Source organism: Vipera berus, assembly GCF_964194415.1.
Source record: "Vipera berus genome assembly, chromosome: Z".
NCBI classification, from domain to species: Eukaryota; Metazoa; Chordata; class Lepidosauria; order Squamata; family Viperidae; genus Vipera; species Vipera berus.
Window position 1 is genome coordinate 82,479,722 of NC_138205.1, and position 24,632 is coordinate 82,504,353.

The 24,632-nt window shown below is 39.2% G+C and overlaps 1 protein-coding gene across 4 annotated transcripts in view; it reads right to left on the minus strand.

Annotated features, from left to right (window-relative positions):
• Positions 1-1,163: 1,163 nt before the first annotated feature.
• The window catches only part of GPD1L (glycerol-3-phosphate dehydrogenase 1 like), a 42,164-nt gene continuing 18,695 nt past the window's right edge, over positions 1,164-24,632 (minus strand). For 2 of the 4 annotated variants that reach the window (XM_081343512.1, XM_081343510.1), the window contains exons 2-8: positions 13,354-13,531; positions 13,075-13,215; positions 11,302-11,440; positions 8,936-9,048; positions 7,238-7,471; positions 6,539-6,645; positions 1,164-1,994 (exon numbers count right to left, since the gene is read on the minus strand). In XM_081343512.1, coding sequence (XP_081199638.1) covers positions 1,898-1,994; positions 6,539-6,645; positions 7,238-7,471; positions 8,936-9,048; positions 11,302-11,440; positions 13,075-13,215; positions 13,354-13,488 — 966 coding nt within the window. In that variant the 5' untranslated portion in view covers positions 13,489-13,531 and the 3' untranslated portion in view covers positions 1,164-1,897. Of the gene's footprint in view, positions 1,995-6,538; positions 6,646-7,237; positions 7,472-8,935; positions 9,049-11,301; positions 11,441-13,074; positions 13,216-13,353; positions 13,532-15,307; positions 15,405-18,250; positions 18,558-24,632 lie in introns of those variants that run through there. The other 2 variants (XM_081343511.1, XM_081343509.1) reach the window with 2 other exon arrangements.

The window sequence follows — 24,632 nt, forward strand, 5'->3', positions numbered from 1 at the left end:
GGTCACAAATGATAGATATTGTAATTACACAGATCTGAAGGCAGCAATTGAGAGGATAGCTTTACATAGTTTGTTAATCAGACTATTACTTATTTAACCAACGTAATTTTTATCATTTTCCCCCCAAAAAACATCTTGTTTCCATTCTAAACAGTCATATCTTAACAAGTGGGCTCCTGCTAAATGGATTTTCAAAGGCAACCCAAATAACAATTGAAACAGAAGCAAAAAAAGGCACCAAAATAAAAACAGCTAAAATAGTAATATTTTGTAGTAAGTGGCATTTGCAGAGTAATGGGAATCACAAGTTATATTCACATTGGATACAATCAGAACAACTTTGCACTAGACTTCCCAAGTGGGTAGAATTCAACTGTGTGGAGGCCACACTTTTCAGATTTTTACTGGTCTGCACTCTCCAGGTTGGTGAAAGGCTGGTATATGTCCATTTTGTATCTCAAACACTGGGCTGGTGGATGGTGTAAAAGCAAAGCACACATGCTGCTGTTAGTTCAATAAAAAAAGCTATACACTCCCATATTGGAACATTTCTGGAGGAAAAAAACTCTTTTTGGCCCTTTCTAATTTAATCCCACAAATGGACAAACAATACGCTGAGGAAACAAAGATTCTACACCAACCTCCAGCGACCTTCACAGTTTTGCACATCAGAGCATGATAGCAGATTACTTGTTAAATTCCACCTGAAAGAACTTCGAGTCAGTGGGCCAATCTGAGTGATAGTGAGTTGCAGTCTTGTTACATAACATGTAAAATCTTTCACAGTTATGCCTTATCTTCATACATATAACTATATCATAATCTCCTTAATATTACTCAGCTAGGGTAAAAGCAGCTTTGCAGTTGCATATATAAATCCATAGGATTATGCATTGTTTAAAAATGTGTGATCTTAAGCACCACAGCTAGATCAAAAAAAGCTTTGATTTGTTACCTAAAATACAAAGAGGCTTAGGTAGAGAAAATGGAGAAAGCTGAATGGAAAATTAGACAAGAGATAAATATTGGAGGGCAAATTTTGCCTTAAACAGCAATCTTACCACTTAGGAATACAATTCTCATCACATCCCAATAAAGCAGGAATCCTAAGGAATTGCACTTCCATACACTTACTGGATGGGCAAGCCAGTTTTTTTTATAAAAAAAAAAGACCACAATCGCTTAAAAAGCACATTTGAAAAATCTCCATTTCTTTAAATTACTTTTAAGAATAAATTATTTTAAAATTTTAAGTTTTAAAAATCTTAATGCCACTTCCCATTAATCAAATGATACCAAAGTAATTCTCATTAAATGGTAATCTATGCCATACAAGATGTGCAAATCTGATTGAAAAACCTGATTGCAGGTTCTTGAAGATTGCTACACTTTAGCAAACAGTTTCTAGGTGACATTGCATGATGTGCTCAATTTATAGGTCTCCAGATATTGTCAACTAAAACTCCTTATTGCTATTAACGCATCTGGCACTAATGGGATCTGTAGTACAATAAAATTTTGCAGCACTGTAGTACCTTAGTTCTGTCCTAATTGCATTTTCCCCTTAAATCCCCGGGAAGTCTAGATGAATCCCTGCTGGAAAAGGAAGCGTTAGAATTATGCTTACAGGAACATCAAGCATTTCAAATAGGGTAAGGGGATTACAAAGTTTGAGGAGTGCGCAATTTCTGCACAATATATTTGAAAGTCATCTGAATCTTAGCCAGTAAAAATAATAGCTGGTATTCTAGGAGCTGCATAATACAGAATTTAGAGAAATCCATAGACACACATATTTCTACAATTTCATCATGGAGTAGGCAAACCAATTACATTAATTTGAACTCATGAATGAGTATGAAAAGGCAGGAGATGAGACAATGGTAAAAAGCATGCTTTATATATGTTCTGGGTGGCTCTGGAGGCAGGAGATCATTTCTTGGACAGGCTTTCCTTCATAGCAGATTTTGTAAACAGCAGTAAATAGTGGAAACCTAAAAAATAAGACAAGTAATCATCTTACTAGGAAGAGAATAAAAGCTATAGGTGTTCAACATTCATGATCCTTTGATGACCAAAATAAATCTGAGATACCATTTATTTATTTGATTTGTTCTCTCCTTTTTCTATTCAGGCAAATATATTTAAATGGACTAGTCCCTACATTAAGAAATTATAGTGCAATAAAAAAACCATAAAAATTTTAGAGGAAAAACATATCTTCTTTTTTGTTCATTACATTCTGCAGGCAAAAATTACCAGATCATTTTACAATGTATTCATTGAGTGCCAACATGTTGGAGTACTGGATAAGGAATTGGGAGACCCAGATTTTGGTCCTCACTTCAGCATGGAAACCAGCTGAATGACATTGGACAAGTCACTCTTTCTCAGCCCGAATCTGCTTCTGGCTCTGTGATTAACAAAATCCCTCTTGCATCATGCCTTGATAGCTTTGCTTCTAAGAACTAGATGAGTTCAATGCAAAAACAAGTGGGCCCTGCAAACATGCTGGAGAAATGCTAAGAAAAACAGCAACATATGTATATTTATCCTATTTGTTCCTCTCACGGATATATTAAAAATGGGAACCAGATATCAAGAATTTCAAGACTGATTTATCCTTTTGCAGAGGTGGGGAACTATGGCCCTTTTATAACTTGTGGATTTCAACTCCCAGAATTTCTAAGTCCACAAGTCATAAAAGGGCCATAGTTCCACACCCCTGCTTTATGGGAAGGCCACAAATGTTCCAACCATTTTTGTTTTCAAATCACAAGAACTCCACAAGTCACAAGAACTGAAAATCAAATTCTGTAGGAGTTTTTGAACTTCTTTGTGAAATATAGGTCTTGTTTCCCTGTTTTATTTTCTATTAGTAACTTTTACAATAAAACAGAGAAAGGTTGGGAGAAGATATTATAAAGGCAACTCCTAAAAGGAACTGTAAGTTAAACAAATTAGTATATTGCTTATGATTAAAGAAAATAAACTACAGGAAAACTGCTGTAGGAACTTAGGATAAACACCTTTTGAATTTTCAAGTAATCAAGTGTGCAAACCTTCTTAAGCATGCACACAATTTTAAAAGGACAAGATAAAATTATGGTTTGGTTTTCCATAAAAACAAACAGAATGAGAGTATTTATATTTTAATATTATTATTTAGCCCCTTCATGGATTACTGCCTTGTCGTGGTGAAGGGGCTTGCTTAATTCAATGAAGCTATGAGCTATGCCGTGCAGGGCCACCCAAGACGGAAAGGTCATAGCAGAGTTCTGACAAAACGCGATCCACTGGAGAAGGAAATGGCAACCCACTCCAGTATCTTTGCCATGAAAACCCTATGGACAGTAAAGGTAAAAAGATATGACGCTGGAAGTTGAGCCCCTCAGGTCGGAAGGCATCCAATATATTACTAGGGAAGAGCAGAGGGCTAGTACTACTAGCACCAGAAAGAATGAAGCGACTGGGCCAAAGCCGAAAGGACGCTCAGCTGTGGATGTATCTAGTGGTGAAAGGAAAGTCTGATGCTGTAAAGATTTTTTCTCCATAGGAACCTGGAATGTAAGATCCATGAATCAAGGAAAGCTGGATGTGGTCAAACAAGAAATCGACATCTTAGGAATCAGCGAACTAAAATGGACAGGAATGGATGAATTTAATTCAGATGACCATCAGGTATACTACTGCGGGCAAGAATCCCTCAGAAGAAATGGAGTAGCCTTCATAGTCAATAAAAGAGTAGGAAAAGCAATACTGGGATACAATCCCCAAAATGACAAAATGACCTCAGTTCAAATCCAAGGCAAACCATTCAATATCACAGTAGTCCAAGTCTATGCCCCAACCACCAGCGCTGAAGAGGATGAAATTGACTGGTTCTATGAAGCACCTTATAGAACTAACACCCAAAAATGATGTCCTTATCATCATGGGGGATTGGAATGCTAAAGTAGGAAGCCGAAAGATAACTAGAATAACAGGCAAGTTTGGTCTTGGAGTACAAAATGAAGCAGGGCACAGGCTGACAGAATTTTGTCAAGAGAATATGATGGTCATAGCAAACACTCTTTTCCGACAACCCAAGAGACGGCTCTACACATGGACATCACCAGACGGTCAACACAGAAATCAGATTGACTATGTGCTCTGCAGCCAAAGATGGAGAAGCTCTATACAGTCAGTAAAAACAAGACCAGGAGCTGACTGTGGCTCAGATCATGAGCTTCTCATTGCTAAGTTTAGGCTAAAACTGAAAAAAGTAGGGAAAAGCACTAGGCCACTCAGGTATGAATTAAATCATATCCCTGTTGAATATACAGTAGAGGAGACAAATAGGAAATAAGGAATTAGATCTGATAGACAGAGTGCCTGAAGAACTATGGACAGAGGTTCGCAACATTGTACAAGAGGTAGCAACTAAAACCATTCCAAAGAAAAAGAAATGGAAGAAAGCAAAATGGCTGTCTGAGGAAGCTTTGCAAATAGCTGAGGAAAGGAGGGAAGCAAAAGGCAAGTGAGAAAAAGAAAGATACACCCAATTGAATGCAGAATTCCAGAGAATAGCTAGAAGACATAAGAATGCCTTCTTAAATGAACAATGCAAAGAAATAGAAGAAAACAATAGAATAGGGAGGACCAGAGATCTCTTCAAGAAAATTGGAGAGATGAAGGGAACGTTTCATGCAAAAATGGGCATGATAAAGGACCAAAATGGCAGGGACCTAACAGAGGCAGAAGAGATTAAGAAGAGGTGGCAAAATTACACAGAACTATACAAGAATGGGTTTAACGTCCCTGATAACCACGATGAGGTGGTCACTGACCTCGAGCCACACATCCTAGAATGTGAAGTGAAGTGGGACTAAGGAAAGCTGAGCAACAACAAAGCTAGTGGAGGTGGCACTATTCCAGCTAAGCTATTCAAAATCTTAAAAGACGATGCAATAAAAGTGCTACACTCAATTTGCCAGCAAATTTGGAAAACTCAACAGTGGCCACATGACTGGAAAAGATCAGTTTAAATTCCAATTCCAAAGATAGGCATTGGCAAAGAATGTTCAAACTATCACACCATTGCACTCATTTCACATGCTAGTAAAGTTATGTTTAAAATCCTACAAGCTAGACTCCAGCAGTATGTGGATCAAGAACTACCAGAAGTACAGGCAGGATTTCGAAGAGGCAGAGGAACTAGAGATCAAATTGTCAACATACGCTGGATCATGGAGAAAGCTAGGGAGTTTCAGAAAAACATCTACTTCTGCTTCATTGACTATGCTAAGGCCTTTGATTGTGTGGATCACAACAAACTGTGGCAAGTTCTTAAAGAGATAGGCATACCAAACCATCTTATTTGTCTCTTGAGAAACTTATATGCGGGTCAAGAAGCAACAGTGAGAACTGGACACGGAACCACTGATTGGTTCAAAATTGGGAAAGGAGTCTGGCAAGGCTGTATACTGTTGCCCTGCCTATTTAACTTATACGCAGAGCACATCATGAGAAAGGCAGGGCTAGATGAATCAAAAGTTGGAATTAAGATTGCCGGGAGAAATATCAACAACCTAAGATATGCAGATGATACCACTCTAATGGCAGAAAGTGAAGAAGAACTAAAGAGCCTCTTCTTGCGGGTGAAGAAGGAGAGTGCAAAAGTTGGGTTGAAACTTAAGATTAAGAAAACCAAGATCATGGCATCCGGCCCTCTCAATTCCTGGTAAATAGATGGGGAAGAAATGGAGGTAGTGACAGATTTTATTTTCCTGGGCTCCAAGATCACTGCAGATGGGGACTGTAGCCAAGAAATTAAAAGATGCTTGCTCCTGGGGAGGGAAGCCATGGCAAATCTAGATAGCACACTAAAAAGCAGAGACATCACCCTGTCAGCAAAAGTGTGTATAGTCAAGGCTATGGTCTTCCCAGTTGCAATGTATGGCAGTGAAAGTTGGATCATAAGAAAGGCCAAGCAGCAAAGAATTGAGGCCTTTGAACTATGGTGCTGGAGAAGACTCCTGTGAATCCCTTGGACTGCAAGGTGATCAAACCGGTCAGTCCTAGAGGAAATCAACCCTGACTGCTCTTTAGAAGGCCAGAACCTGAAGCTAAAACTCAAATACTTTGGCCACCTAATGAGAAAGAAGGACTCACTGGAGAAGAGCCTAATGCTGGGAAAGGTTGAGGGCAATAGAAGAAGGGGATGACAGAGAATGAGGTGGCTGGATGGAGTCACTGAAGCAGTAGGCGTGAGCTTCAATGGACTCCAGAAGATGGTAGAGGACAAGAAGGTAGAGGAACGTTGTCCATGGGGTCGCATGACTTCGCAGCTAGCAACAAAAAATTATTATTGATAGATTATTTAAATATATAACTCAGTAATCATTAGTTCATCAGTCCTAGCAGACTCTCGTGAGTAGAAGAGAGTCCCTACTTCCTAACACAATCTCAAATGATCCAAAAGTTTTTTGAGCAGATTTGGCAGATATCTGGGGTTGAAAATAGGGGAAAGAAATCAGAAGATTAGTGGCCCACTTACTTTTCCACCAAACCTTTCTGCTGAAGAATGCAAAACACTTCTGCAGAAGTCTGTGGTCCTTGAAGTTTCTGCCCATTCAGCATCTCTTGCTCTAGTTCTTCAATACTCTGAATGTTAAAAAAAAAATTCTAAGTTTCATTGATATAGGTAAGAACGTAAATGTACCTGTTAAGAATTTCAGATAGAAATCCTACTTCCTAGTCGATTAGCCCTTTATCAATCTACCTTAAAAGCAAACAATTAGCAAGTCGTACTCTTATTACAATTCGCAGCTAATCTGTTATTAGCACAGTCTGTGAATACACTGGCACTGTGATTATGACACTGCCTCACTCTATTATTACTTTTAACAAATCAGTTATTGCCTGGGGCATTTTTAGAAGTTCTGATTCGGGATGGTCACTAACCTTTGGGTGGGATTTGTTTTCTTCTTATTTTCCTTTTAACACAAGTTAGAGTCCTCTAAAAATATTTACTAAAAACAAAGGGAACAGGCCCCTTTTGGCCACTCTTTAATTTCAGTACAGTTTAGAAATAAAACAAAAACATAAGTCTGCAGTTATATTATAGAAACATAAACTCAATAAGTTATAACTAAGTGCAAAAACATACCTTATTACCTTCTGATACAGCTACGAAAGAATCGTTCCAAATGTGTTAACTTGAGAGAAAGTATCCCTGACACCACAAATAATGTACCTTTCCTGTTTTAACAAATGCTTCAGCCACTCTCCGATTTCGGCCGCCATAACAAGTTGTGATTAAATCTGCAACCCCACAGCTCTCCAGGAAAGTAGCAATAGAGACCTGCCCCTTGCAGAAGATTTTGGCAAAAGCTATCATTTCCATTAATCCAAGTCTAATGACAGCTGCTTTGGTATTATCTCCACAACGAAGACCGTCACAGAAGCCAGCTCCTACTGCCACTATGTTCTAAATAAAAGACATGGAAAAGGCAAAGAGACTGCAGGATGATTCAAGAAATCACTGAACCAACAGTTACATGCATGCCACATAAATTTCAAGTTCTCAACTGAACCTAAAATTTCTGTATCTAAGTGAGATATCTGTTAAGTGAATTTTGCCCCATTTTACAACCTTTTTTTGCCACAGTTGTTAAATGAATTGTTGCAGTTGTTAAGTTAGCAACACAGTTTTTAAATGAATGTGGCTTCCCATTGACTTTGCTGGTCAGGTTCACAAAAAGTGATTAGGTGCCAGCAAGCAAATCTGGAACTTTGGAAACATGTTACAAGCACAAAATGGAATTAAAAAAAAAAAAATATTTCATTGATACAGTATCTTTCATTAATAGGCTGCTGAACCAAGCCAATCCCCAAAAGGAACCTGGTACATTTGTTCCTATCATCCTCCATAGGATGCCCATCCCAGCTTTGTGTTTTTTTTTGAGGGGGGCAGGCATATTTCTAAATCACACTGGTAAGCCATCCCTTATGTCTGGCCTTATGTATGCAGTATTATCTGGTGGGTAAAGCAACTGCATTATCTTGAAGAAAGGAATTTCTGATTTCTGAAAGTAAGTTTGATTTGTATGATAATAGTGAAGAGTCTTAAACAATTATCAATTTCCAGAATTAATTTTACATTTTATCTGATCACTCTTTGCTGTGATGGAAATGCATTTAAATAGGGCGTGTAGTAACTAGTTGTCTATCACCTTTATGTAATGAATTATATCCCAGTGGCCATGTTGGCTGAAATTCTAAGAATTATATAAGCTCCAGTGGCTTGTATCTTGTCTGGAAACCCATTCAGAGATGAAAAAATGTGTTGTGATATAAGAAACCATACAGTATCACTTAGGATTATAAACCAAGATATAAAAATCTTAATTCACCATGGTTACAAACAGGGCTTTTTTCTCATAGAACGCTCAGAACGGAGTTCCGGCACCTTTTTTGGATGGAACCTTGTAGGGTAGGCAAGGCGGGTTGTATGACATGTGTGAGTTCCGGCACCTTTTTCTTTTACAAAAAAAGCACTGGACTTACAAATCTTAGCTACCAATCTTAATTCTATGTGAATCTTGCATGAACTCAGACTAATTCCAACTTTATCCCATGAGATATAATTGGCTAAAAAGCGAAAAGCTGCCTTAGTTCTTGTTGTCTACCATTAAACCAACCAACAATAAAAATCTAAAACTCCTATTTCAAAGTGGTTTTGAAGAAAGAGGAAGATGTAAGTGCCTATGTACTGAAAGAAACTTTGCATTAATCCAATAAGGGAGTTTTGGCATCAACACATTACTGAAGATTGCAGAGGAAGCGAACACTGGAATCAATTCTTGTAACAAACTCCTCTGCAAGCATTTCTCTTACGGGTAGGTGGAAGGCAATTTTAGTTTTTTAATGCTCTCTTTAGAAAAATAAATACCTTAAGAGCACCACAAATCTCAACTGTATCAGCATCATCCACAACAGTTATTCGGAAGTTTGGCGTCTGTAGAAGTTCTTTGAAAAGGAGGCCATTTTCCAAGATTTTGGACCCTGTTTTTATTGGGAAGCAGGGAGAGGAAACGGGAAAAGAAATTGCTACCGTCACTTAATTATCATCTCAGCATTTCCAAGCAGGAAACCAAAGAAAAACTTTACACAACTCATAAAAATGTTGAATCTTCACCATGCTCCAAATTCTTGTGGTTCCAGAGTAACTGTTAATTTATATCAGAATGGCTGAGGTAGAATTCTAGTGAGAGATGAGAAATAGACTGAGAAATCTCTAGAGGTCTATGGAGATTCTCAATCATCCAGGTCATGGTAGTCCTAAAGGTGTTTTTCCAAAAGGCAACTGGACTGGATTTTCTTGGTTTTTCCCTTAAAAATATTTCATTTTTTTTATCCAAGAAGCTTCAGAAGAGTTAGAACTGAAAAAGCTTTTTGGATGAGAAATAAAATGTTTTCAAGGAAAAAAAACAAAGTCCAATTGCCTTTTGGAAATGCACCTTTGGGTAAAATCTCTAGAGGTTAGCCACCTGATGATTCTTGTATATATGTTCAATTCTATGCTGTCTAGTCATATTTTATTTGATGTAGGCTTTTATTAATAAATGCCTCTTTGTTTTGAAATAGTGTATTATGGTGAATAAAATGATAGAGAAAACTATTTTACCCTTTGGCTAATATTGAATCAGCCAAGGCAATACTTATTTCATACTTCTAGCATCCTAATTTATCCTATCATGAAAGAATCATACTACTGACAAAACAGGTGTACTTGAGATACAAAGGCAATAATTAAGACATGATTTTTCAGCTACAAAAAGCACATGCAGGTTTTGGAAGGCCTTGATATATGTCAAGGTATTGTATTTCTAGTGCTTGTCTGATAGTAAGACTCATTGAACCTCTATGGCAGGGGTTTCAAACTTGCAAGTCACATGACGTGTTGTAATGTATCGTGACTTTTTTCCCATTGGCGGCAATAGAGGGGGCGTGGTTTTGGCATGATGCATCCGGCCCATGGGCCGGCAGGTTGACACACCTGCTCTATAGAATTTCTTTTGAAGTAGACCTATCTTGAAATGCACTATTCACCATATAATTCTCTAGATCAGGGGTCCCCAACCCCCGGTCCATGGACCAGTACAGGTCTGCAGCATGTCAGCAACTGCTCTGCACAAACAAGTGACACCCCATCTGCGGGATGCAGGCAACACACAAAACTATGCACCCTCCAGTCCACGGAAAAACCTCTCTCCACGGAACCAGTCCCTGGTGCCCAAAAGTTTGGGGACCTTTGCTCTGGATGTCTTGGCCCAACAACTTCCAGGATTTCAGTCCTGGTTGAATATCCTAGAATTATAGTCCCAAAATACTTGGAGGGCTTCTGCCTGAAGAAATCTGCTTTAAGATCAAATGTGGGTCAGTCACCGGGACCACAGATTTAGTCTTCCGAGCTTTTGGACTTATGCCCATCTTCACGGAATTCTCTCTACTAGAATATATGTTTTGGCTATTCTGTGAGTAATATTTATGTGGTGCCTTCCTACTAGTTGACTGTTGATGGATGGTGATTGGCTGTTGTTTCCTTGTGTGGACAAGCCCTCGGTTCCTAAGTACATGATAAGCTGGTAGTAAATCAGCACTCCTGTTAAATTACAAGGGGCCATTTTCCTAGGCTTCATTAATTCTCCTGGCTTTACAACGTTACTGAAATGATAAACAAAATGCAGCTTTATTGAGAGCAAAAGGTTATTGCTGAAGAGCAGTGGCAAAGGCCTCTGCAGCAATAAACACTGTCTTTAAAATGAGAGGCATGGTTTGGCAATCGAAACTCTGATTCTTTTTATACATATATAATGCATGCAATGGTTGATTGTAAGGAGCAGAGATCTGATTACTCAGTTGCATTTGTCATTTTAAAGCCAGTGATTATTGCTGTAGATATTCCTAAACCCACCCAAATGTTATGAACAGCAACTCTATTGATACTTTAAAAAACACAGCTGGAAATTTAGGAGTTTCTTTCTTTCTTTTTTAAAGGAGAATAAAAGTTAGGAATATCCTTTCTATCCTCACAAAGGAAATATTCACTGCTTATTCCTGTTACAGAGAATTGAGGTAGGCAATATCATACTATTAATTTCAGCATCACTAAGTTCAATAACACCTACTTATTAGTAATCCATAGATGGATAGGATTACAAACCAAATATGAACAAATGCAGGAGATACTAAAGATCGGGCAAAACTGAAATGGAAGTATTTATTGAAAAGCATGATGTTATTTTTTTTAATTACCTATTGTGGTTTCACAGAACTTCTCTGCAGCTACTTCATTGGCAATGTTTGCTCCCATCAACACACTGATATCAACCCCCAGTTTTGCCCGTATTACATCAGAGATGAGTCTGAGTCCCTCGGGGCTTTCATCTATACCCTGCAAGAAACATAGGAAGGCAATGGTTGCAGTTGATACTCATTTTTTTAAAAAAAAAGAATATGCAGCCAGTAATGCTCTGAATGAACTTTACAATGGCATATACACAGCATATAAAATTATCTAATCTTTACTGATGCAGTGTCTGCTTACAATCAGACATATTCAGTTTATGACATATTTTAAGCATAGATTTACAGATTTACATACAATTCTGTCCTGTACTAAATGAACATTTAGCATTTTTTCCTTTCAACATTTTAAAATCACTCTTTTTTTTAAAAAAATCACTGTTTCCTTTCAACATTTTAAAAACACTATTCAAAAACAAGGTGGAACATATTGCATTATTTTACTAGAACACCATGGCTGACAAAAATATAGTTATTTCTGAATCTGCCTAATTTTTTCAGTTAGGGCACACATTAAAATCTAGCGAAAAGGAGCAAACCATAGAAAGAAGGAAAAAGTTTTCCACATTATTTATATTTGCTAAAAAAACAGAGGATGGAAAACTACAACTTGGTTTTATGCTAATTTTTCTTTCCCCAAACCCCAAGTATGTAACTTTTGAAATAAACGCATAGTCATCACCATCATGTAATAAAAACCAGGATCCAAACAGGTCTATTGAGTAACTGAAATAAAGAGGTGTACAATCATCAGGACAAACTGGAACATTCAGGGTCTCTGAAAGTTATAGCCTCCAGAAGTTGTAAATGCTCCAGCACCAGGTGTTTTAAAGAAGAGATTGGAGAACCATTTGTCTGAAATGGTATAGGGTTTCCTGCCTGAGCAGGGGGTTGGACTAGATGACCTCCAAGGTCCCTTCCAACTTGCATTCTATTCTATGCTGTTGTGTTCTGTTCTATAACAAATGACCAGACAACAGAACCAAGTTTTTGTTGTTTTTAATGCATTTAGCTATTATAATTATAGTATGGTTTTTTAAATGTTGTTTTCACCTTACTGGGAGCTGCCCAGAGAATAATATAAGATGGGTGACTAAAGAAATGTTTTAAATAAATAAATTATATACAGATAGGAATACAACTCAGAGAATTTGTCAGCCTCCTCCTGAGCATATGTTGGATTGATCCAGTGCTTTTTTTTGTAAAAGAAAAAGGTGTGCCAGAACTCACACATGTCAAACAACCTGCCTTGCCTACCCTACAAGGTTCTATCCAAAAAAGGTGCCGGAACTCCGTTCTGAGAGTTCTATGAGGAAAAAAAAAGCCCTGGATTGATCTATCCTGATATCTAGCACCTGGCTCCTCCTGAATATATTCTATCTCCCACCTTCTCACTCTCTTCACAGGGAGATGGCTGCCCTTGGGTGCTTCTGTGGGCTGGCTGAATGAGACTTCAGCTCGTAATCTGAGTCATTATGGCCAAGGGGCACTTCCTGACGCTATCATTGACATTTTGTCACCAAGGTTCCCTGGTTTATATTTCTATAGAATTTTTTATCTGTACTTTATAGAATAGTTGTTTAATAAGCTGCCCAGAGTCACTTAGTTGAGTTGTACTCCCTGATTCTGTTAAGAGCAGTTACAGAAATTGAATACAATAGTAAATAATTCAGAGTATCATTTTATACATGAAAAGAAACAATTGTATCTTATTTGCTGTACCTTAATGAGAGTTATACCAATAGCTTGCTTTGTTACATGCCCAGTAATTGCATCACAAATTTTATAAATGAACTGGTGGGGAATGACAAAAACCAACAAGTCTGCATCTTTCACAGCTTCAGTCAGATTTGGGACTGCAACCTGGGAAAAAATATTTGGGAAAGAAAAAAAGAAGATATGTGTAAACATGTTCAAAAATACCCAATTAAAAGATATCAAGAGAAAGTGTATTGAGATATATTAGCCAATGCCCACAAATATATCTGTTCCAATATTTACCACATTTTCTGGTAGTTTATATCCGGGAAGATATTTCACATTTTCATGATCATTATTTATGATATCTGTAAGTTTCCTTCCATTAATAGTTTCTTCAAAAACCCACATTTTCACTGTAGAAGCAAACTTCTGCATTGTTTTTACATTGTTGCCTATTATTTTAGCCACAGCAGACCCCCTGGGAAAAAAATGCATTACAAAATATGCAAATTTATAAAATACACAAGCTATGACATATGCAACAAGAATGAGGAAGGAAGAAATGTAAGCATCAGATAATAGGTCCAATTAAATTCATATAATTATCAAATTCATATAATTTTCAAATGTAGGACTATCATTGGAAGAGAAATGTGCTGGTGGTAGAGCTCATTGAAACTACAGCATTTTTTCTATCTAGAAATCATCACATGGTTTATAGCAGTGTCTATCTTTAGAATGATATACACAGTCTACCTTCCTTTTAAAGAGATATACAGTTCTTATATTATTTATTTATTTATTTATTTATTTATTTATTTGATTTGTATACCGCCCTTCTCCCCAAGGACTCAGGGCGGTGAACAGTGACATAAATATCAAAATGCACAAATAAAGAAATTAAAACACATTAAACCCTAATGCCCAAATGCAGAAGATAAGTTACATTAAAACAATAATTAAAACAAAACCCATCAGACCAGACCGGATTGCTCAAACAGATAGGTATTTAGGTCGCGTCGGAAGGAGCGAAGGTCGGGAGCCATCTGGAGCATAACCGGTAAACGGTTCCATAGGTCAGGCGCGCCCACAGAGAACGCCTTCCCCCTGGGAGCCACTAGACGGCATTCTCCGAACGGTGGCACCCTTAGGAGGCCCTCTCTGTGGGAGCGCACTGGGCGGAGGGAAGTTGACGCCGGCAGCAGGTGATTCCTCATACTCTTATGAGTTTTTAATACAATTTCTATAGTGGGAATTGAACTCTGGACAACACCACTAGGCTCCAATGCCAGGAAAGCTCCTAAAACTAATAAAACGAATGCACTGTTTATCTCAAATGCCATAGTCCAATTCCTGGTAGATGGTTTGAGCCCCAAAGTGAGATCAATGGCCATTTAAACTCAACAAATTTCAAATAGAATGAAAGTAAATGCAATCTACAAGCAGTTTGGTGTAGTGGTTTAGGCATTAGGCTAGAAACTGAAAAACCATGAGTGTCAATCCCATCTTGAGCACAAAGCCAATGGTGACCTTAGGCCAGTCACCATCTCTCAGCCCTAGGAAGGAGGCAGTTGCAAATTAATTCTGAAAAATCTAGTCAAGAAAAATGCAGTTTCTGAGAATCAAACACGATTGAACTGAACAAAAAGTGTATACTACCCCCTGGTGGCTGTCCATCATATTCATGATTTTGGGTGGCTAACAAAACAAAAGCATATCCAATAATGAAAAACATAAATAATATGGCATTGCATAACATAGCAGCTAAGAATAATAAAAACCTCACAATCATTATAATAAAGATAGGCTCACGACCACAATGTCAAGACCCTAGGTTTCAATTATTTGCAACTCTTTCAGCTTTCTCTTTGCAGAAAAAGCTCCCCTATTTTGTTCTGGTGTAGGCCCTGTGGTTTTCTTGGAAGGATTTCAGGAATAGATTGCTATTGACTCCTTCTCAGGACATAGAGAAACAAGCTTAAGGTCACTCAACTGCTTTTGTCTCTTAGGCAGGATTAGAACTCACAGTCTCTTGGTTTCCAGCCTGGTATCTTAATCACTACACTAACCTGATGCTTCCATTGTAAAGTAATTTATTGTACTCCATGATTCAATTAACCAGCAACAAAAGGAACTAGAATTGCAAAAGAGCAGATTGTTCCATTTCCTCAGTGCTGAAAGTATCTTCTAGTTTTACTTCCAGGAACATCTACAAATAGTAACACAAATGTGAATTGGACTCACATAATCTTACCTCTATTATGCAGGAAAGTCAGCACCAACAAACCACTGATCATATTAAGCTATTTAAATGATCATCAGCTTCTGTTGCAGAAAATACGCCAACAAAACTAAGACAATAGTGAAGTTTTAAGTATTTGATAATAGTATTTGAATAGAAATCTCAGAAAGACAGACCAAAAGAAACTTCCTATTAATTGCTCAAATTATTCAAGTGGAGTGTAGAACCTGATATGTAAAAAGGTCATTCTTCTGTTTCTGATAGTATATTAATTAACACAATGAAATATCAATTTTTTCATGGAAAAAACCTAACAACTGCAAAAATATAATTTAAATGCGTTTTGGAACTCCCTCTTCAATTTTCTTGATTTATTGTGGCTCAATGGACTATAAGCAAGTCACAACTGTTACACTAGGCTAATTGGTTTTTTTGTTTGTTTAGTGTCATATGAACACAGCTATTTTGTTCACATGTGGAAGCAACTGAAAAACAGGGATAGGCTTGTAACAGATAAGATAAGCAGGTGGTCCTCAAGTTTTGACCATTCATCAACTGTTCAAATGCTGATGCTGAATGAAGGCTCTAACAACTGATCCTCACAGTTTGGGCAGTTGCACCTCCCCCCCCCCCCCCATAATCAAAACTGGGATGCTTGGTAACAGGCTTGCACATACAATCAGTTGCAGTGTCCCATAGTCATGTGATTGCTGCATGTGTCCTTCCCCACTGTCTTCTCATAAGCAAAGTTAATGGGAAAGCTAGCAAGGAAAGGTGCAAGTTGCTTGTCTAAGTCTCCCCCATATTTACTTTTCTTCACTTGCTTACATGGATGTGCTCTCCTTTCCCCCTTTGCTTGCATGTGCCCTAAGCCCTGCTTTTCTCGCTTTCTTGCATTTGCACATAAACATTTACTCCACTCCCTCTTTCCCTGGTCTGCCTGTGCTTATACACCCACACTCACTTCACACACTCTTGCCCTTGCCTCCCTGCTCTTATACTCCGGCAGACATCGCTCAATCTCTTTCCCTGCCTTTCTGAGCAGTAACTCCCTCACCCAATTTATGCCTGGCCTGAGTTAGGTTTCCTCCTCCCCTGCAGCAGCACTGCACTCTGTACCTGGGAGTTCCTCCACTTCCTGCTTAATGACCTGCATATCTGGAGTTACAACAACAACCAAAACTTCCTGGAATGTGGTAGCTAAGTGATGCAGTCATTGATGTTACACTTTATGATTGCATGGCTTAGCGTTGGCAATTCAGATCTATCTGTATTATCCAAATAAATGTCTGTATATGTTCAAGCCTCATTTTTATCTTCAGCTAACTACACAACAGAGAATACAATGAGCTGGTAAGATACTTTTCTCTCCCTTGAAAAAATGGGGAAGAAAGAACAGAAAGTTCTACTGTTCCTAAATTAAATATTCTTAGCACCACTTGGAATGTTGCTAATGTGAGGGACAAAACAGAACAGAAAATTTTTGAAGGTTTTTGAAACAAATGTTTGATCCCTGTTAATTTAAATATCTCAGATTCTAGAACCAGAAAATATAGGGATTAATTTAGGTTTTCACTTTTGGAGGAAAAACAAACAAACTGAGATAAGTGGTGTTCCATAACAAGCATCCTCATTTCTAACAGCAACTTTTATGAACACAAGAACAATTCTGATCCATCAGGAAAAGTACTGGTCCCAAGCCCTCTGTTTCTCACTGGGACCAACCAGTGCAGATCTCTGCCATGCTTGTGAAACAGAGGCACACCTCTCTCTCCCAACAATGCTTATTGCACCTGATGTCTGAATGGATGCTGCCCCACCGCAAATTAAACTGAGTACTCAAAAGTGACAGCCCTTGATAGAACTCCACAAAGTTATTCAATCCTTTTTAAAAGCTGTCCAAGTTTGTTCCCATCATCATGTCTCTTATGTGGCAATGAATTTTGCAGGTTAAGTATGTCCTGCATGAATAAATGTTTTCTTTCCAATCAGCTTTATTAGATGCCTTCAGGCCTAAAGTTTTGAGAGAATTTTTTCTTCTTACCACCCATGATTTTTGTACAATTTTTCCCATAATCACATTTTTGGTAAGCTAAAACATCAAAATATTCATGGGAAAAGTGTTCAAGACTTGTAATAATCTTGACTACTCTCTTTTGCATTTTTTTTCCCAAAAGTTTATTGCAAATTTTTCCAAGAATTATTTTAGCATAGTGCGACATGAGTACACGGGGCTTAACATAGGAATGACAACTTACACGTATATAAGGGCACTTACAAGGTTGCATTTTATGTTTACTAAGGATTATCAGCAAGGAATTTGCCTCTTTTATAGCCAAAGGCCCCTTCCAATAATGTAATTGGCTCTATCCTCTGGAATTATTGGTTGGTAATTATAATAAATACTTGTGCCATACAGCAAGGAAACACTTTTTTGCCCTGCAATCACTGCAAGAGCAATGCTTTTACGGAAGTTTTTCCCATCATGTAAGCTTTGGCCCTGTTAAACAGTATCTACAATCATTTCCGGAATCAGCATATCCAGGTGGAGGATCTGGCTGAGAGAATACCATCGTAGATAATTGCCTTAGGTTTAAACTCTTGGGAGGCGAAATGCTAGGGCCATCAATGGACATTCTAGGTCAGCGCCCCCTTTCCCAATGAAGGGACTAACTAGGAACAACCACACCTCCACAACAGGCGGGGAAAGGGGCAGCCTTCAACCCCTAAAGCCGTCTGCAAAATGGTGAGGTGCAAAAGCCCTACCTGTCCGACAAAGCAACACCTGAGCAGGCTCAGTAGGAAATCTGTCCACGCCCAGTTTAGGGAGGCTGTCAGTTTTCGTGGAGAGATGAAATATGCGGAGATTTCTTCCCACAAAAAACAGACCTAGTAAAGTGCAAGCTCTGCTAACGCCCCTGCCAACTCCGAGGCGAACTGCACTTCTCCACTCACCAGTTTCCCGACCCCACGATGCACACTTTCAAGGGTGCCGAAGCTCCAGCCATTGGGAATAACTGAGGGCACGTTCCTGCCGAAAAAAAGCCCAGGGCAAAATTGCTCAGGAATCCCAATTGGCCGCGGCAAAGAAACCTCCAGCGGCCATGAAGCACCGACATAGGCGAAGCAAATCAAGCCCGCCTCCAAGAAGAGCCGAAAAATTCCCTCCTCCGCGGCTTGCTGGGAATTGTAGTCGACGTCGATAACTAACCCGAGACATGTTTCTTTTCTGTCTGTACTTTTGGGGGTTTGTTTAAGTTTGTAGCCTGGGTGCGTTGCTGCTCTAGGGCATGGACTAGTCCAGGGGTAGGCAACCTCGGCTCTTTTATGACTCATGGACTTCAACTCCCAGAATTCCTGAGTCAGCTATGCTGGGAGTTGAAGTCCATGAGTCATAAAAGAGCCGAGGTTGCCTACCCCTGGACTAGGCGTACAATCCGATTCATCGCGAATCCAGAAGTCTAGGGGATTTAATCTCCCGTAATTATTTCAATTTATCTGAGTATAAGTTGCACTGAATTCATTACGATGTTTAAATAAGTGTGGATGCAATTCTCTTCGTATTCTCTTTCAGATTCCCCCAGAAACTCTTCACTGTTTATATAATTTCGCTCAAGTACGGTTAAGCAAACTAGCTTTTAGGTTTTACAACAGTTTTCGACGCTAGAAGTACCTCTGCACTGATCTCCTTTAACATTCCTTATAAATCCCAGTAGTTTTGCCGAAAAGAGGACAATCGTCTAAAACACAGAACCGGGGTGGTCAGCAACAGAAAGCAGCAAGCTGATGACAGCACATTTATATGAAGTTAGTTCTTTGTCAATTGAGCAAGTGCAGAGTTACAGTTTAGGCATATGTATTTACTCGATCCTATAGAACTCTGGCAAACATGGTTAATCCTAATCGAGGTCTGTTGAAAAATACGTGGGAGATCTGGTTCACTGATAAAACTAAGCTTCTAACTTACAAACTCAGAAGTTAGATTCACATTTCAACTCTGCCAAATCCAATAAAACACAGTAAGCGTTAGTGCAACACCTCAATCTAGCAAATTCAATGACACACCCAAGTAAGTGGATAGTGAGTCAACAAGGGGATAGTGTTCAGACTTTGTACTTTCTAATGGTGAGATCTGTATTTGATGTGTAAGTTGAGTAAACAGAAATCGGGAGGAAAGTTCAAAAGGTATACCCATTTTAGAGAGAACATAAATAAGGTTCAGATGATGAAGTTTAAATAGAAGTATTTCCTGCTGAAGAGCAAAATAAAAAGGAAATAAAAAAAATCCAACAAGTATTTTTTTAGGAATGCTGTTATGTATACATAGAATGATAATTTGAGTTGTTTTATATAGTTTAGGGCTTGGAGGGGGATCTGTGTGTGGAAAAAAAGTGCTATTGGCTCAGTTCATAGATTCTGACTACAAAATATGGTAGTTAAATTTAGCTTATGGTGCATCTAACCATTGTGATTAATTAACCAAAGTTTGGTATGTTGTGTAAAGTTGTAGTCATAATAATTTTATCTAGCACAATGAATGACCCCAGACATTATAGAATATAACCATGATTTATGGTTTAGCAGTGTGAACTCAGCTGATTGTTTTGTTCAGTAACCATGATTAAATGGGCAATAGCTTGCCATACATATGGTGGTTTTTGTAATAAAAAAGGGAACGTAGGATGAAGCTATGACAGAAAAATAAAATTGTTTAGAGTTCTTGAAGATCAAGCCATGAAGACTTAGGTCCAATGAAGTTTTGGAATGACAGCTTTATTTTCTGTTTTTGAGAATGATTGCTAGTTGTTTATATAAGAAAAAGAATTCTAGGTCTATTGATCCCTCCGTCCTTCTGCTTTGTGCCATTAAAAAAAAATCAGATCCATAATTCCAGTGAGAGCAGTGTAAGGCTGGTTCACTTCTTGAAAAATACACATGACCCTGAATTATGTGATACATGGATCATTGAAAACTTAATGGAGCGTTTTCCGAGAAGAGTAAGAAATATTAGTTGGAATTATTTCTCTTTGAAGAATAGGAAAGTGTAGGTTAGAAATATCTCCTTTTATTATAATTACCTGTAACTGAGACAGTTTTTTTTAAAAAGTGACCATTTAAAAAAAATATTAAACTTTATGTGCAGAATTTCCCCCCCTTCGGTACAGCCTATGTGTTTATCAATTAGCAAAGTGGTATGCCATTTGTTAAGATACACAAGATATTATTGTGAATTATACTCCACCCCTGTTGATTAGATAGATATATCCATATGGAATTTTAATGGCAGCAATGCATAATTAAATTACCCCAAGTTGTTCCAAGTAAAACTGCCTTTTGCAATTGTCCAGTGGTGATTTTGTCAATACCAATAGTATTCAAGTAGTACTCCAGTTGTTTTGGGATTGCACCCAAGGTGCCTATTTGCTTGCTTTTGCCACAGTCATTCTATTTCTATTTGCAGGTTTCTGTATTTTATTATCTTCTCTAGTTCTTTCTCTTGTCTTCTGTTGTTTCCAGATACTGCTATATTCACCATTCAGACATTTTTGTCTTATTGACATTTGTTAAAGTCCATTTGACAACACTTCAGGCGCAATAAGTGTGGAGAAAAACTATGTTCTGTCACTCTTATTTCCACAAGGTAGGCCTTGACTGCAGCTTTAATCGATGTTTGGTCAGATTAATTCTTTGTTTTTCTCCAGTGATGCTCTACTGATCTCTTGGCCTTTTTCAAGACCGCTCATAACCACTCCCTCAGACACCCTGGGGAAGTAATTGAAAAAGGCAGGCCCAGAAGCACTATAGCTCACACTCTCAGTGCCAGCAGGACTCCCCCCTCTATTCTCACACACACAAATCAACAAATCCACTCCTAAGCTGAACCCTCTCACTGGTCAGCCAGAGGGAGGGCAGACTCACACAGCCTTCTGCCTGACTCTTACTCTGAGTGGAATGTTGCAGCAAGCAACCCTGGCAGCCATTATGGCCTTATGCTCAACCAGGGGCTCCACCCCATGTGTTTTTGCCACTCCAGCCATGGTCTCAAACTATGTTGCCTTTGGTCTGGCCTTGATACGAAGCTTCCATTCAGATCCACAGTCCAACTCTCACCACTCCTGTTGTGGTCTCATACTGCCTTCACAATCAAGACCCCGCTCCAGATTTAGTCCCCCTTCCGTCCCCGGTTTCCCAGTTTCATAGGGAGCCAGCTTTGGCTTGATATTGCCGTTGAACACCTGGGGTGTGGCTTCAGCTTTATGCTGATGCTGAATAGCTGATCTCCAGCATTGCCAAGCAGCTGAGCTGAGTGTGTCTGTTGCTGTTGCCACTGCTCTAGGCTACCCCGACCTCAGCCTGGTTGCGTCTCCTAAAGTGCTGGCATTGCCCTGATATCACTGCCAAACAGCTTATCCCTGGCACCACTTTGCAGAGCTCCAGAACAGGCTCTTCCCTTGCTGAGCAACTGAGATGGGGGCCACTTTGGATTGATGCTGTTGCTGAACAGCCGACATCTAGCACGGCCAAGCAACCTTCACTAATGCAGTCTACACACTTAGTCCATGGATCAAGGTGAAATGTATTTGTTCAGGTAATCTTCAACTTATGATCACCATGGAGCCTTCCTATTATGGTTGTAAATCATGACAGTTGTAAAGCAGATCACCCATGTGACCGACCCAATTTTACAACCTTTTTTATAGTGCTTGTTAAGCAAATGGGAAGTTTTTGCCTCAAACTGGAAGTAAAAGTTGGTTTTCAGCAAAAACTTTATAAACTGTGGCCATGTGACACTGCAAATGGTCATAAATGCAGGCCATTGCTGAACACCTGAAATGCAGCCACGTGATTGCAGGGGTGGGCGGGCTGATCACTGGAATTTCAGAACTGAATCATAAGTACCTTTTAGAGGGGACATCGTAACTTCCAACAGTTGCTAAGTGACTAGTTTTGAGTTGAGGACTACCTTAATTATTTTTTGTGCTGCCTAAGGGGGTTTACCTGATTAAATCACTGCAATCTTCCAAGATTGCATCTTCAAAATAAGGAAATATATATTCTGCACTGTAATAAAGCTGATCTATTTATGTAAAACATTTGTATAGCTATCCGTCTGATAAATCTAAGTGGCTCCCCATCAAAAATCAAAACAGCATAAAGGACATATTAAAGCTATAAAATTAAACACATTTAAATCATAAAAAACGTGGGACAAAGTCTGATGTCACCTAATCTTATCTCAGTGCTGGGGGGAAAGCCAAGTCTTCAAAGCTTTATGGAAGGTTGCGAGAGTAGAAGCCTGCCAAACTTCGAGGTTCCATGAAGCAAGGGCTGCCACAGGAAGGTAAGCTTCCTAGGACACATCAGATTGCAATATTTAAGGACTATGAGTATGCCTACTTATCTGACTTGGTAGGACACATAGATGTCCTTAGAGAAAAATAGTCCTGCAGATAATATGGCCTTGCGTCATACAGGGCTTTAAAGGGGATAATCAGTCTTGAAGTGTACCTGGAACAAAACTGGAAGCCAGCACAGTAGTGCAGAATTCTGCGGAAGTTTTATTTTATGCTTTATATATGCATATTTTCTTTTTTTCAGAAAAAGAAAATATGCATATATAAAATGTGAAATGTGCTTTAAGATTTAGATATAGGATGTACAAAAAAATCTAAACAATTAAGAATGAATGCAGTTAACTTTTTCCCCATGACTTTGCTCACTTACCTATAGTGAGGGAATAAAAGATAATTTGCATAGGATTTATTTAAGTGTATGTCCTAATGTCCTAATAGCTACTATTAGATCAACAGCATATTTTATTTATTCATTTATTGATTGATTGATCAACTGATTGATTGTAGGCAAGAATAGGTTCAACCATCAGTACAAGACTTCCAATACACATTCGAATGGACTGTTAAAACAAAGAAGTCGGAAACCAAGGCTGAGAAGAGAAGTAGGATTTATTCCATCTTTCCAAAAGCTGTGGAAGTTGAACCCGAAGACACTGGAAGAAGTCTAGGAATTACTGAGTTAGTGGGTATTGCTTTTAAGAAAGCAGGTAATTTAAAGAATGTGTTAAAAAATAGCAGAAAAAAATTAGCATAAGATTTTCTATTCTTTTTGTGTATAAACCTAATATTTTATCCCAATTTTAGCATTCTTTATAGAAGCTCTGTGAGGAAGTGTTTTATGGCACTTGGAAACTCTTTCTATATTAGGAAAAAATCAGCATCACCTTCAGAGGGGTGATACCATCATTGCTCAGTTGTATCTTCTTTGCCACTTCATGTTCCTGACTGTTCCCGAGCCTGGGGTATTGAATATGCCAAAATAGCTATTTCCTGGCTATATTGCTAAAGGGCCAAATATTTTAAATTGGATGTTTTAATGTTTTCTACTGGTTTTATAGTTTTAAAATGTTTTGGCAGCAGGTGTGTGCACGGAGGGCCGTATCGACATCCGGGATCGCGCCCCCACTGTTTGCGAGCGGTGACACGCTCCGACCCTCCGGTTAGCACCCTTTTGCCCGGGGGTGAGGGTGATCAGGCCACTGAGCTTAGGCTGGTGTATTTTAATGCCAGATCCGTTGTTAATAAGGCTCCCCTCGTTCGTGACTTGATCGAGGAGGAACGCGCAGATCTGGCATGTATTACGGAAACCTGGTTGGGCTCGGAGGGAGGGGTCCCTCTGACCGAGTTATGCCCCCCAGGTTTCCGTGTGCTACACCAGCTACGAGCTCAGAGTAGGGGCGGTGGGGTGGCGGTGGTTATCAGGGAGACTTTATGTCTGCGGGAGACCACCATTGTCCAGATTGGCGGGAGTGAGTCCCTCCTCCTGAGATGTGGTTCTCAGGTTCAGATGAGCTTGTTGCTTACATACCTTTGCGCCCAGCTGTGTGGCAACAGCTCTGCCCGAGCTGCTCGACACCCTCTCAGGGTTGGCAGTGGAGTTCCCCAGGCTTATAGTGCTGGGTGACTTCTACGTGCCTTCCCTGGGAGGGTCATCGGAGTTAGCCCGGGAGTTCATGGCTTCCATGACAGCCATGGACCTGACCCAGGTAATTCAAGGCCCGACTCATGTGGGGGGTCACACTCTCGACTTGGTGTTCCTATCTGGACAGTGGTTGGATGATTTAGGAGGGGGTTTACAGGATGTTATTCCCCTGTCATGGTCCGACCATCATCTCCTGCGGCTGGTCTTCCATTATGCCATCCCACGCCGCTGGGCAGCGGAACCAACCAAATGGTTCCACCCCAGGCGCCTAATGGACCCCGAACGGTTCCAGATGGCGCTTGGGTCTATACCTATCGCCCTCACTCAGCCCAGTTGATGC